We start from the raw sequence: 15,000 nt of genomic DNA on the forward strand, positions 1-15,000 counted from the left end.
TAGGTTTCTCTAGATCGCTTCAATCTATAGTATCCTTTGGCCTGTTGTTTAGTAATCAAATGCTTTGGATTTAGGGAAACCCAGATTAGGCTAGTTAGGTATCCTAGAGGTAGCCTATGAATGGGCAAGGCTAAGCTGTTAAGAAAAGTAGGCCTCAGTTACATTGCCCTACTCTTTCATATTAAGGCTTGGTAGGTTTTTAACATTAGTTTATCCAAACCTAGGCTATTTGAATGCATAGGCTAGTAAAATTCTATCCTAACCTAGGCTAGGTAGGGTAAACAATCACAGACGATCCATCGTCATCACACTGGCCGGGTCTTATTCACTCGATATTTAATTGGTGAAATAAGAATACAATTACAACTTTATGCATACCATTCAAAAGATTGAAGTTTTGTCAACATAATGTGATATATGAAAGCCACATACTAACTAAAATAAGCATGTGACGCTCTTCGTAAAATATGTTTTCAAGGCAGTTTTGAAATCCAATATGGCGGCTATCGTCAGGCTGGCCGGTCTAACCACGGACAATCCACCATCTTTCCCAGCCTTCCCAGCACTCATTTGAACAGTGTTAGCATATATATGTAACGATTATTAATCTTACTCAAGATTGCAGTTGTAATCACCACGATGAAACAACATTTTGTTGCCTACATTAGTGAAAGTATGGAACTTTTTATTCCTGGGGTCATCGTTTGAATTGAATTCATTTTTACCTTGTAATTGGTGGTTTTATCCTTACTGCCATCACAACTGAAACTCCACAGTGCTTATTTGATTGTAATTATACACATTTTGGTCTTGATTCACTCCACTTTGCACTTGAACCACGTTGCTGTTCCTGGTTCCTAAGTACTCACTCCACAAACACAGTTACGAGCAGCAGACGACAGCACTGAATATGAGGTGCAAAGCTTTATTCCCCTAATTGTTTACTTTACTCATTATTTAGTTCAACTTTACTTCAAAATGTTTATTTAATTCATGTCTATTATCCCTTTTTTGCAACCAAATTAACCCCGAAAAATTACAGATATTTCGAATGTATACTTACGAGCAGACGATGCAAGGAAAAATGACTCATCGTTGCCAATCTAGTGGAGCATCACACATACGCCGATGCATTTACAAACTGTTTCCATGAATTCTAGTTGTCATAGTAATGCAATAATCATAAAATTGCTGTAATATGTATACTATATACTACAAATAGATACGTTAATTTCACTTATTTCCCCGGTTTTGTGTAAGTCTTATACCTAGTTTGGAGGTAAACATACGTATACCAATTGACAATACTGATAAACAATTGAAGAGCGCAAAACGCTGCAAAGAATGCTGTAGTCCCCTTTAATAAGTACAAATAAGTGCTGGTAAGAGTTCAGGTGTACGATTGTTGTGATGAAAGTGCCACAGCATCTGTGGGTACAAGTGGTGTGCGGATTTAGCACAGGAAATGGGAAGTTTATTGACACAAGTGACTCCGCAAACATCGAGATGGCGTCAATCTTCTAAATATTTCGAGTTGTAAGTAAAAATTTCTAAAGCTTTTTGGTGAAGTTTGCACTGCGTTGGCCACCTTTTTCATTACCCTCTGTTTAAATCTTAAAATATGGCCTTAATTTCTAACTTTGGAGAAAATACTTACTTCGAAACGAGAGTAGAGGTCTTTAGCTCCTTCTCTCACCAACAACAACTCGTGACTGATGACCATCTCCGGTGTCAGGACGCGTTGAAAGTACTTTTTCAGAGGGTGGTTGCCAGCCGTGATAGTCGGTGAGTTGGGCCAGTCCGTGCGGTGTTTTACCCTTTGGGAGCTTGGTAAAATTGCAGACGGTAGATCTGCCCAACTTCATGTCGGGTATTTCTTCGGAATCGTAATTTCCTATAGTATTTTGGTGTCCTATTTTCATGTTTATGATATTTACCATATCTTGTTCATGTTTCTACACACATCCCTAAGGGGCTAGTACTAAACGCAGCATCCATTTTGCACAGAAACTTGTTGTTACCGAACCAGAGGGGTATGGAAGCTACCTAGTAGGTAGTAGTGTTCAGTTTTACCTTGGGTTAGGCAACTTTTAATGTGCTGCCTAATACAAACCTATCCTGGAGCTTAATTTAAGTACTGGCCTTGCATTTGCCTAGTTTTACCTACATAGGGAGGCTGGAAAGGTAGACTCAGCCATATAACATGTTAGGCTAAGTAGCTTAGTAATTCTGATGAACCTTGGATTGGTAATCATTTATCATAGCCAAAGATTGCAGGTATACAGGTAATAAGCTGGATTGATAATTTTGCACCTAGCACAAAAATCAACATATTTGTCTGTGTAGGCTTCCATTATCTTCTATATACTCTACCATGTTATTTATGGTCTTCATTTATTGGATGTGTATAACTGCATTTTATTTATTGATTGGTTGTGTTGTGAAGTAAGGTAGCTTGAGTCTTTGGAGAGATTTGATTTATAGGTACAAGATATCAAAATAATATAAGTTTTTGTAAAGTTTTCATAGAGGATAGTGCTAGACAGTTATCAAGTGCTAACTTTAAAATGACTAGATGAGAGGAAATCCCGTCATTTTAGCTTAGTGCATGAATCCTCCATGGGTTTGTTTAATAAAGTTGTTATCAATGGCTGTAATACAGCAGATTGCATTTTTATACAGAATTTGATTGCAAATATTTTTTCAGCAGATGTCACTGCATGATGCCTTTAGTGGACCCTCGCAGGCCGTCAAGCCACGTTGAACCCGAGGCATCACGGACTCTTTTATCTCATCGTCTTGGGAAAATTACTCATTGTGATATTTCCAGAGCTAAGACTGTTGAAATTACCAAGTAAGTTAATCCTAGATTTAATGCACTATGTGGACAACAAAGTCATTTAATGTAAGATTGGAGTTCATGATGTTTGGAGATCTCTAAAGATGTCTTTAGTTTATGAGTGTTTTATGATTCTAAATACAACCCTTTTCCATCAGGTTAAGGGGATTCTGATTAGAAGTGACCAAATTGTTTGTAAAATATGAGGTGATAATTAAAATTTGAAAAGGCTAAAATATCACTGGTCAGCACATAGCATGTAGTCTGTAAATTATGCAGCATGTCTGAATACCCTAAAGTGCAGGAGTGCTCTAAAAGCATAAGAATTCTAGGGTATCACATTGCACATACATTTTCATTGTGTTGGTTCATGGTGCAAAAATCTTATTTCATTCACCCTGCTGTGGGAGGAAGCTGTTGCCAAATTTAAAGTATTTTTACCATTTTAAGTATTAGTGGAAGCTTTTTAGTGAAACTACTTACAGTTACCCCTTTTATTTCTTACAGCATATCCACTTGTTCACTTTTAGCTTGTTGAATAATTCCCAACCAGGCAATATTGAATGTGTTTGTGTGGCTATGTATATATATGAATACTGCACAAGAACCTTGTGACAGTTTCATTAATATTATATTTTTTTATTTTAGATATATGTGAGATGAGTTTCAAAGAATGCTCAGATATACAGATACAGTAGTTTTAGATAAACGGATACTGTAGATCGAAGCTACATTACATTCAATCTTTTAGTTTTTATGTTTTCATTGGGCTCTTAAAATTAACCAAACAGTTCAGTCTCTGTAACTGCCCCTGGGACCAATTATTATGGAAGAACAAATCTTTTGGTAACTCTTATTGAAGAGAGGCTTAGTGGATTTGTTAAAATACCTTATAATGAAACAAATAGTAGGTCTGATTAAGATGCAGCCAATAACCTAGTAATAATCTCAGCACCTATCTTGCAGTGGTCAAAATATGAAGCAGCAGCAAGTAAATGATGGGTCAGGCTTACTGGCCTACTACCTCAAGTAATGGGAAAATTTGAATTTGGCAGAGTATGTTCTTGAGTAATGCAAAAATACTAAGGCATTTGAGGATTAGGTTGGAGTCAGAAATATGAAAATTATTATGGAACCTTTTAAATGTTTTCAGTTCCATGATTTGATGAATTATGACAAGCTTTTTACTATTGGTGGACTGCATAGGATAAGTATAAACCTAACACCACCAACATATTCAGAACAGACAAGTGTTCGGTATATGAGCTCTTTCTTGCATATTACAGGTATTGCATCTGGTTTTCTATACAGCAATTTAGGCAATCTAATTTTAATACAGCTTGTTATCTAACCATTAAATTGAGATGTATATGTAAGAAACTTGAGTGATTTAGTTGGGAAATTTAACCTCCAACCAGTAATGTAGGAAATACTTTTATACAATGGTGAGAAAACCAATATATACTCAATAATTTCACGAATGAGCTTACCTGTAAAATGTAGCATCAGGGTTTTGGTGGCATGTATTGCCCCAATTATTATTTACAATAATGATATAGGAACTAACAATGCTTGTTTGAAATCGTTTTTGTACTGAAGCTGCACTGAAGTATTTTCCTGGTAGAAACCGCTAATGTTTAAACTAAATGAAACTAATTTCTTAAAAGAGGCACCAGATGCAAGCTCACTAGTTAACATTTTAATCATAGAGTGGTCCTGTTAATCTTAGACTGGAATCTCAGTGAGAGCTATCTGCATAAGCATGAGATAGCATCAGTTAGTATTGAATCGTCAGTGCACTTTCATCTTTTGCATGGGCTTTCCAGTACAATTTATGTATATAATGTAGTGCCTAGTTTCTTTTTTCCTTTTTTTGATGTAAAGCACTTTTATTAAAATGCATAAATATGTGGGAGGGAAGCCTTAAAGTAGAAAAACAGTATAATTAACAGTTTAACAACAGCAAGAGGTTGTGGAGAAGTTTGGTAAAAGTAGCTGACCCCAGTGATATGTACAGGCAGTCCCCGGGTTATGACGGGGGTTCCGTTCTTGAGACGCGTTGTAACCCGAAAATCGTCGTAAGCCGGAACATCATCAAAATTCCTTAGAAAACCTTACATTTAATGCTTTGGTTACATTAAAAACTATGTAAACTGCATTCTTATTGCATTTTCCATAAAAAAAATGTTCAAATATTGATTATTTTGCATTTTTGGAGTCATATTTCTTCTGCCAGATGAGCGTTGCAGGCGTCGTAACCCTGGAAATAATTTCCGATTAATATAATTGAAAAGCGCCTTAACCTCGGAACGTCGTAAGCCAAGCCCGTCGTAACCCAGGGACTGCCTGTACTAGTATTGTATAAGATCCAGAAGATTAGGCACATGCTATCGCACTTGAGGAAATGTAAAGGCTGTAAAGCTGCAGAAAAGACTTCCATTAGTATAGCAAGTAATTAAGATTTGAGGAGAGAGAGCTCGTGGTGTCCTTTACAGCTGGTGAATTCTTTAGCATTCTTTTCTTTGCTTCAACTTATTAAACTTGGTTCTTGATCAAATAATTTAAAAGCTGTTTTTCATTTTCATTCTCATTTATACGTACTTAGCTTCACTCTGTCATACATTACCATTTTCTCTGTCCAACGTTTTCACTTTCAATTATTTTCTCTCATCAGCTTAATGCCCATTTGTCATACCATCCAAAACTCATAGAATGTCCAACTACAAAGCTGTGTGGGCTATGATATTAAAGCATTGATATAAGAAGTAGTAGAATATGCTTTACACAAGATAGACACTCACCTTTGTCACCATTAATGATAATCTTTGGTTTTGTAGGGAGATGAAAGTTTTAGTCATTTGAATAACTGTCAGCATAAAAAGATGGGGTTATGTATTACAGGCAGTCCTCGTTTATCGGCTGTGTCGGTTAACAGCAATCTGGGTTTATGGCACTTGGCTAACAACGTCATTAACCAGATTTTTGGCATCACTAAGCGGTTTGTCAGTGTTGGTAAGTGGTTTATCGGCATCAGTTAACAATGCCATTACGTAATTGGTTTATTGGCACTTACAATGTCATAAATGACATTTATCACCATAATTATCGGTGATTTTCAGTTAGCCGCGATTTTTGGGTAGCAGCACTAGGTTGGGGGACGGAACCCCTGCTTTTAACCGGGGACTGCCTGTAATTTAGATATCAGATGTGAGGAATAGTTTCAAGCTTAGGTTATGACAAAGCTCAATGCAATCTCTTCCCAAATTGCTGCATTGATGACTTAGAAGTCATCTGAAGAAGCCGGAAAAACTGGTCAAGGAGTTACAGCAACAGCAGAAGCAACAACAGCAGCCACAGCAGCAGCAGCAGCAGCAGCAGGTTGAGAAACCTCTGGCCGCAAAGGTTGGGTAGTGACCAATACATTCAGACGCAGCTAGAAACCCAATTCTTTGTACGCTCAGATCACCTCCATGCACCATTATACCCTTGCCATTCATTGGCTTATGTCTGGATATGTGAAAGACAACTTTTAATTTCTAAAGCTTGCATGCAGAAGCTGTAAAGCTTGATTTTAGTAGACTTTTACTTCTCTGTACATAAGTCGTCTACATGCAGTATTATACATATAGGTAATATAATTACTGTTGTTGCTTGGTTTAATGAAGTATTTGTGATAATATGTTGGCAAGAGTGAATGTTTATATTGTTTATATATTTTTCAGTTATTAAATATGGCTTTGTTTATGATTGTATGGAAGGTTACTTGTTAATATTTCTGTATTTTGATTTTGTAGGGACTTTGTTTTTACAAAGGACCCAATAATTAAAATATACCTAGTTTTGTTTCTCCTGAAAAAAATGAAACCAAAAGTTTGCGAGACTAATATTAAAAGATTACTTCATCAGAATTTCTTCTGGGATTTTGCCATAATATTGTCTTGAACTTGATTACAAGATCATCATTGCGCATATTATGCCATTTTGCTGCCTTTAAATACAAAGTGCTCTTTTCCACTTACAACCAAGGGTTTTGCATCTTAATTCCCAGGTAGAGTAGTAGTATGATTTTATTTTATGCCAGTTGATTGTTTCTTTCCATGAGCCCTTTACTTTAGTTTATTGAGAGAAAGTAATGTTGAAATGAAATGAAAAATTTTATTTTTCATTTCTTCAGCATGTAAACAAGTTGGATTTTATGTCTAGAAGAGTTTCTAACATATTGATTGTATTCATATTCGCTGTTAATACATTTAAAAGATTTGTTTAATATGCTGGAGTCTTGAATGAAGTAAAAATTGCATAAATATGAAATCAATATAAATGAAAATTGCAGAAATATGATATACTAGATAGTTTCAGGCAACAAGCAAACCCCTTATTTTATGTACAAAAGCTTCAAGAACCACAGGGGTCTTGAAACCAAGCAGGTGATTTTCTGAAGTTTGTGTTATCATTGTAATTCTACCCTAAGAATGTTAAAGGCAAGCCTTCTGCAGGGGTCATTTTCATTAAGATCCTTTTATTGGTAGCATTCTCATCTTAAAAGAGAGCAAACAACTTCTATAGGCTACCAAAAGACCCATCTTAAAGGCAAGTCATTGATACATGGTAAAGGGGAATTCGAGATGTTCAGCACTGTTACTCCAGACTTGGGTAACTTAAAGTATTTGTGGGTTTAATATTATATACACACTTGTGCATTAAACATAATTGTATGTATACAATTATGAATGTAGATTCAAATGGTATTTTTTTACATTTTACTATTTTAACATTGACTGGAATGCTTTATCATAATTTTTTATTATATTATGATGTACAGTGTTCCATTTGCATTTTTCAGCATTTAGATAGTACATATTGAGATAGCTTATATAATCTGCCATTGCTTTTTATTTTCCATTTGCTTCTCACAGGATCTGTGATGTTGCATGGCACTGTGGCTCTGTGTATGCATGTTCCTGTTGATTTGATAATTTTTTGATGACTCAAGGAATTTGTCATTTTCTTTCATTGTGTAAGGGAGTGTCAAAAGTAGAAGTGAAAATTAAACCTGCTATGAATTCGTGGATTTAATGAAGGTATATGAGCCAGAGATAGAAATAATTACCTAAAAATTAGTTAGATTATTAATAGACTTGCAGGAAATGTAAACAAGAACAAAAAATTTTGATTGGATGCAGGTGGTTGCATATGGGATTTAGAGATCTCTTTTGGAGTAGGTGAATATGGTGATAATTTTATAGTAGTTGGAAGACAAAATTGCGCCTTCAGGTTTCTCCTAAAATTTCTTGTGTGAAACAAACTTTTTGTCATTCACTGATTTAAGAAATGTGGCTGCTATCATCACATAATAAAGACAAGGGGAGGATCTTTATTGCATAAATGCATTTGTCTACAGAAAATATGATTTAAGTGTTGCTGATGGGTCTTACCCTCCTGTAGATTATTGTATTGAAACAAAAGTATTATGTTTTATATGTCTGTATTTAATTTTGTGGTTATATCTGTTGTTTTTTTGGCATGTCAGTATATTTGATCCAAATGTAAGTGTTTCATTCTTACTTACAAGGCGAAAATTGAAATGTACCTTCTACAATTATTTTGTCTTTTTCAGTTGAATCATTCTGAAGAAACAAGGACATCTAAGGAAGAGGTTAAGGAGGCCCATCCTAATAAAGGTAATTTCAGCTCATTCGTCTTGTCTGTGCTGATAGTTATGATCAGCAAAAGGGTTTGGTTGAATACAGATACTGAATTTGACTGAAGAATGTTTCTAATTTATATTTTTAAAAGTTATTTTGTGAATATTCATGGAATTTGTTATAGAGCATTTTAAGTAAATGCTTAATAAAGATTGCTTTGAGTGGAGCTGATGTTATACTGAAATTCGTCAATTTAAACATGCAATGATTGTATTCTCACACTAAAAGATCCATACTTTGCATTTGTCCTTAAGAATGCTCTTTTAATTGACAAAATAGTGTTTAGCAAAGTTAAGGTTGTGTTTTGTTTGTTGTACCACATGATTTGATTAATGGTTACGTAAGTTTTGGGGGGGGGGGGGGGAAAACGGCCCCCAAAAGGGGGGGGGGGGATTTTTTTCATTACAGGGTTGGGATTGAGGAGTGCTTGTGAGAATATCCTTGGAGGCTTTGCACATCCAGGAATCGGCAATCGAGCCAGTGCCAATAAAAGTGGAGCAGAGGTTTGGGACTCACAAAGGCTTGAGGAAGAGAGTGAGATAGCACTTGAGCGTCGTCGCCAGCAGCTAACCCAGGAGTTGATGCGAGAAATAGCTGCGGACACTCATCACCATCATCATTCAAATATGGACAAGAAGGCAAGTGTTATTCTGTATGTCATTTGTTAGAGGAGTACATACTTGGTTATTTAATGGCAAACAGTAATGGATATTGAGGTACTGTATTATTTTTTAATAACTCTTCATAGGATGCTTTTCTATCCTGTATTAGTTGCTGTAAATGGAAGTCTTTCTACCCTGTGAACATTACTAAGTCAAGACAATCCTAGACATTTAGAGGAATGATAAATGTTGAATTCATACTACGAGGAAAGATGTTTTTCCTGGACTTTGTTATAACCAAAAATAGAACTTGAATATTACTCATGTTTGGCATAGACTAATAACCAAGTACCAGCTACCCTCCTAATGTTTTTCAAAATGAGGGCTAATGCTGGATGAAATCTACATCTGCCTAGCCATGGTACCAAGGTGCCTAGATGACCTGTCAGAAAATCTTAATCAGAGTAGTGTTCCCAATAATACTGATAATCAGCAAGGTTCTGTTATCCAGATAACTGAAGTTAATCTTTGTCAAACCTAGCTGACTTGTCAGGAATAGGTTATTTAACTGGCTGGTTTGATGAAGAACGTCTGGGAACTTCTGACAAAACAGACATTGCTATGTTAGCATGGCTTGTGTTTAAGGACGAGAGTTTTCACTAGCAGTAACATCACTGAAAGAGGCCCTGACGACTCGAAGTCCTGCAAATTAAGTACTTAACAAGAGAACTTATCCATACTCTCAGAGCAGTATTTCTATTGTGTTCTCATATGCAAGGTTTCTGAATCGCTTACTGTTTGCATTCTTGCTCATGAACTTCATGGAATAGGGTGATGAAGTTTTTCTCTGTTTGGTAGAAGCAGTCAGTAAATGCCTGAAAAAAATGAGATTGCTCAAATCCAATTTTTCTGTACCGTTTCTGTCAAGGCTGCCTACAAACAGGTCTTCAAGAATGATCTTTTCCTTTATATATAGATGTGATGAATGATTGAATATTGAATAGTTAGTTTTCAAAGATGGTCATTTCGCAGTAGCTAGACACACCATTCTCCTGATGAAGATCTGTGAAGGAACAATAACATTGTACTAGGTATTGAGAAAGAAAAGTAGTTAATGAATCAAGTTAAACTAGAAATGGTTAGTCTGTCAATTTTATTGATAATTAGAGTAGTTGTAAAACTGTAGTTGTTTATTAGAATATAATTTTACTACTCTGTTCAATGATTTATTGACCACTGACATCATAAAAGTTGGGCAGTTGCAAAGCAAAAGTGTTTGTCTCAAGTAATAACGATTTTCCTGAGGTATCTTGTTTCTGCCCTCGATATAGCTTACGTCAAACAGATAGGTCTGATAATCCTCTTAATTACAGAGTTCTTCAAACTGGGATGACTATGGCAGAGACTTGCGAGAAATTCTAGAACCACAGAGAAAGGACAGTCAGTTAGGAACACGCAAGAGAAAACGGGAGGAGAGACGGGTTGGTGTTTTGGAGTAAATCTGACATTGTGTCATAATATTGTTCAGAAAAGTTGTTTAAATTTTTTATTAGAATTTAAACAAATAGAATTGACAGCTTAAACTCAATATTGGTGTAATACTCGCTGGGTGTGTGATAGTAGTACAAGTATGAGCTTAAAGGTAATAATTTGTTAGTAAATTTCGAAATACGATATCTGCGGGAAATGGCTCAGAATTTGCTAACTTATGTAATTTTTGTTTTTGTTCAGGCTCATGGCCAGCATGCCTATCGCAGAAGCTTAACATCATCTAGTAGCAGTTCGTCTTCATCAACATCATCTTCCACATCATCATCGTCAAGTTCGTCTTCAACGGACTCTTCACCGCACCGTTCAGGGCACAAACGTGATGCGAAAAGGAAGTCTCGTGGAGCTGGCAAAAGAATGTCATCAACGAGTGATAGGAGCAAGATGAAGAAGATGAAATCCTCCTCTTCTTCGTAAGTAATAAAGGCCTATTATTCGTTTGAATAATTCTTGACTAGAATTGTATGTACGTCCCTGACTTACAGCTGTTCGATGTGATGCTTTTTCAGTGCCGTAACTTGATGTTACATTAAGTTATGCCCCCATAAGTGCCATCAACAGTGCTAACTTCATGAATAGGCATCAAGTTAATGGCACTTATGGTGCTGTATCTTGATGCACCATCAAGTTATGGCACTGTAAGAGCCGTCAAAGTGCCAATAGCGGCGAAAAATTGTGCTGTGTTGGAAATCAACTTGTGCAGTGCTGGATTGGATCCCCTGCCTTAAGTCAAAGATGCACTATATCAGTTTTATTTATATAATGTCGAACCCAGATTGCATTGAATATTTGCATTAAATATTTACTTTGTTGTAGATGCTATAATTTTACAGGTGAGGAATGTTGCAGATCCTCATAATTGAATAAATTTGTTTGTCTGTATTTACAAAGTTATGCCTATTTTGATGTCAAATATTTTATTTGTACAGTATATTAGAGTTATGTGTTTGTAATGAGGAGTTTTTATTTAAAGTATACGTATTTATATTACAGGAGAAAACACGGAAGCAGTAAAATTGTCAAGAAAGGGCACCAAAGTAAGAAAGATCATGAAAAGCTCAGAAGTCACAAAAGTAGTCATTCTCCTTCCCGTCGAAAGAGCTCGTTATCCAAAAGGCTAATGTCTCCTGGAAGGAAACGTTCTCCTTCGCCAGGATCTCGGAAATCTCACAAAATATCGCCTGGCCTTTCGAAGCATAGCAAAAGTAAGTATGGAATATTAGATTTGTAAAAGTACTGTACAGGCAGTCCCCGGGTTACGACGGGGGTTCTGTTCTTGAGACTCATTGTAAGCCGAAAATCCTCGTAAGCCGGAACATCGTCAAAAAACCTAAGAAAACCTTACTTTTAATGCTTTGGGTGCATTCAAAACTATGTAAACTTCATTTTTATTGCATTTTTCATCCCCAAAACCTTCAAATATTGATTATTTTGCATTTTTGGTGTCATATTTCTTCTGCCAGATGAATGTTGTAGGCGTTGTAACCCTGGAAATAATTTCTGATGAATATACTAATTGAAAAGCTCCTTAACCTCGGAATGTCGTAAGCCGAACCCGTCGTAACCCGGGGACTGCCTGTACTCTGTTCTCTTTGCTGTCCAGAAGAGTGAATGCTCTGTTGTACTCACAGCTTCAAAACTGCTAAGGGATCAGAGAAAGAAACCAAGCATAATTGTTGGAATACATTTCTTTAGCAAGTTATGAATTTGTAACACATTTTGACTTGGTTCTCGGTATTACTTACTTACATTGCAAGCACTTCCTTGGTTTTAAAACTGTGACTAAGGTTTAAAAATAAAATAATGTAATTGGATATGGCCTCATCACATGAAGCTGCTCCAAAGAAAGAAAATACTTAACAACTATTGTTAATGTTCCACATACAATGTATAGTCACAGAAGATTCTGAGGGTTAGACACAAGTTGCTAATCATTGATATAATTAAGCAGTTTAACAAGAGTGTTAAGTCACATTCTAGGCATTAATGGGGCTCTGGCCCAAAGGATTTTTGATTATATGAAGGGTGATAACTAGAACAAGGCAAAGGTAAAGAGTGGAGCCCATACAGAAAGAAACTTAAAAGTTTCTTATAAAAGTTGCGCTTCAGTATCAGTTATGTAAGAATCCTGACGAAGATACGGTTACATTTTCAGGCAGGAAGAGGTCTGGGTCACCAAGGGAACGTTTAGACTACCGCGGCGATCGCATCGGTCACCCAGAAAGATCCCTCAGCCATGGGAGGGATCCAAATATGGGCTCTCGAGCAGGGTCCTCATCGCGTAACCGTGACCCACGAATAGATGAACGTATGAGAAGAATATCACCGGAACAAATTGCTCGAGAAAGATATAGTAGGTGAGTTGTTTGGAAATGCAGTGGACTGTTTTATGAAAAAGTGGAAAATTGTGTAAAGATTGAACAAGTAGTAGTTGTAGTAGCAGAATAGTAGACATTGACCTGTAGTTGCATCAAAATTTGTCATTGATTTTTTTGTGAGCAAAATTCTGCGGTGAATACCTTTTTTAACTTTAAAAGTTAAAATTGGAAGGGAATAAAAACCTTTAATTGCCTTATGCACAAGAGAGGGCTATAGCATGATTGTGGATATTTAAGTACTTTTTTGCTATGCAGCAAATACTATTCATGTTCTTTATTGGAGGTAAAACTCTTGGAAGTTGCACCTAGAAAAGGTTTTTCTTAAGAGGTGATGGACTATCAGTCTCAACTTTTCATGAGGGATGGACAAAATTTCTTGAGATATTGTTATTCTCAAGTAGTTCAAAGCCATTTATACACAGTCAATTCATTTATAGTTAATTGTTAAAATTTTTCATATTTTTCAGGGCTGATTCACCAACCAGAAGGTATGACAAAGAAAGAATCGATGAATTCATAGAAGCCCGACGTGATAGAAGGTCACCCATTCCAAGGTCACGTGAAGTTGAAAGGAAAGATCCACACAGACACAGGGAATATGAAAGGTAATGGAGGTTAAATGGCATGTATTATGTTGTATGCGTTGATCATAAGTTATTGGAACTGTAGTGTTTCAGGAAATTAAGGAAAAAATTTTTTCGGTCATCTTTAACATTAATTACAATGTGTAATGAGTGTTGGTCATGCCTTCAGAAATAAATGCATTCAAAAGTGTGTGATGAAACTGGAATTCAGGAACTTCTTTATGGTTTTTTTTTTTTTTTTTTTTTTTTTTTGTACTGGGTATTTTGATAAGTTCAGAAACTTAATTAAGTTTTATTCCGTTTTCATGAATCAGTATTGTCATTTATCTTTTGGAAAAAGGTCTTTATGAATTATAGTGAATTGTTTGTGTAATCACTGTGAATAATAATTATTCAGTGCTCATAACTGAGGCATAGAAAAGCCACCAGACAAATTCTTAATGCCTGATCTTGGAGCTTGTATTGATATATGAAACCAAATGTTATTCTTGTTATGTTGATTTGTTAAAGTGAATCTGTTACTGGGTTTCTGTCTTTTTGATGAAGCCATACTCTTCAAGTTGGCCTGTAACTTTTGTATTTTAATTTGTATGCTAGTGCTTTTTGATTGTTAAAAGAGTAGTCTGTATTGAACCAACAAAACCTATGATTTTGTCAACTTGGTAAAGTGAAAAAAAAAGATGTTGTTAGTTTATATCCCATACTACTGTGTACCTGTACCGTAGGTTTCTAGGTTTCAAATTGTTTCTGTGTAAATAGTCTTAGTTAATTTCTTAATGATATTTTATTTGTCCAGGCATGAACGAGATCACTATGATGAAAGACGAAGGGAAGATCCAAGGAGAGAAGAAAGAGAGAGAGAACAGAGAGAAAGGGAATTGCGTGAATTGAGGGAACGAGAAATCATGAAAGAAAGGGAACGAGAATTGCTTGAGCAACAAGAAAGAGAGAGGGAAAGGCTAAGAGAAGAAGAGAGGAGAGGTTAGTTAAAATTTGTTGCAAAAATATTTGTAATTTCTCTTCTTACTTTGAAATTCTATTCTTTCACAGTATTGTCTGCTTTTTCATAGTGGAAATAATCTGTAAAATGTTGTTGGAGGTACTGATCATCCTCTATTGGGTACTTCATCCTAAGGGCTGAAATTGAAGTTTAATGGCATTTAGATGGAGCAAAAGTAGTATACTATAGACTTTGTACATTTTGAGTGACAAAGACTTGGAGAGATAGTTTATAGGCTGCCTGCTAAAGTGATGAATTTTGAATGTTTGTTGGTGAAATTTAGTTTTTCCAATGAATATGTAGCAAAGACCAAGACCCTAAAATAGAGATGGTGATATGACATT

General features: G+C 35.8%; 1 protein-coding gene across 7 annotated transcripts in view; it reads left to right on the forward strand.

The window, feature by feature from the left end:
• The window catches only part of LOC135206045 (zinc finger CCCH domain-containing protein 13-like), a 31,942-nt gene that overhangs the window by 311 nt on the left and 16,631 nt on the right, over window positions 1-15,000 (forward strand). For 3 of the 7 annotated variants that reach the window (XM_064237229.1, XM_064237232.1, XM_064237231.1), the window contains exons 2-11: window positions 2,711-2,854; window positions 6,124-6,241; window positions 8,457-8,520; window positions 8,953-9,182; window positions 10,520-10,627; window positions 10,878-11,107; window positions 11,688-11,899; window positions 12,850-13,051; window positions 13,540-13,677; window positions 14,453-14,637. In XM_064237229.1, coding sequence (XP_064093299.1) covers window positions 2,721-2,854; window positions 6,124-6,241; window positions 8,457-8,520; window positions 8,953-9,182; window positions 10,520-10,627; window positions 10,878-11,107; window positions 11,688-11,899; window positions 12,850-13,051; window positions 13,540-13,677; window positions 14,453-14,637 — 1,621 coding nt within the window. In that variant the 5' untranslated portion in view covers window positions 2,711-2,720. Of the gene's footprint in view, window positions 1-2,707; window positions 2,855-6,123; window positions 6,242-8,456; window positions 8,521-8,952; window positions 9,183-10,519; window positions 10,628-10,877; window positions 11,108-11,687; window positions 11,900-12,849; window positions 13,052-13,539; window positions 13,678-14,452; window positions 14,638-15,000 lie in introns of those variants that run through there. The other 4 variants (XM_064237233.1, XM_064237235.1, XM_064237230.1 and 1 more) reach the window with 3 other exon arrangements.

The sequence above is a fragment of the Macrobrachium nipponense genome, chromosome 29, assembly GCF_015104395.2.
Source record: "Macrobrachium nipponense isolate FS-2020 chromosome 29, ASM1510439v2, whole genome shotgun sequence".
Lineage (NCBI taxonomy): Eukaryota > Metazoa > Arthropoda > Malacostraca > Decapoda > Palaemonidae > Macrobrachium > Macrobrachium nipponense.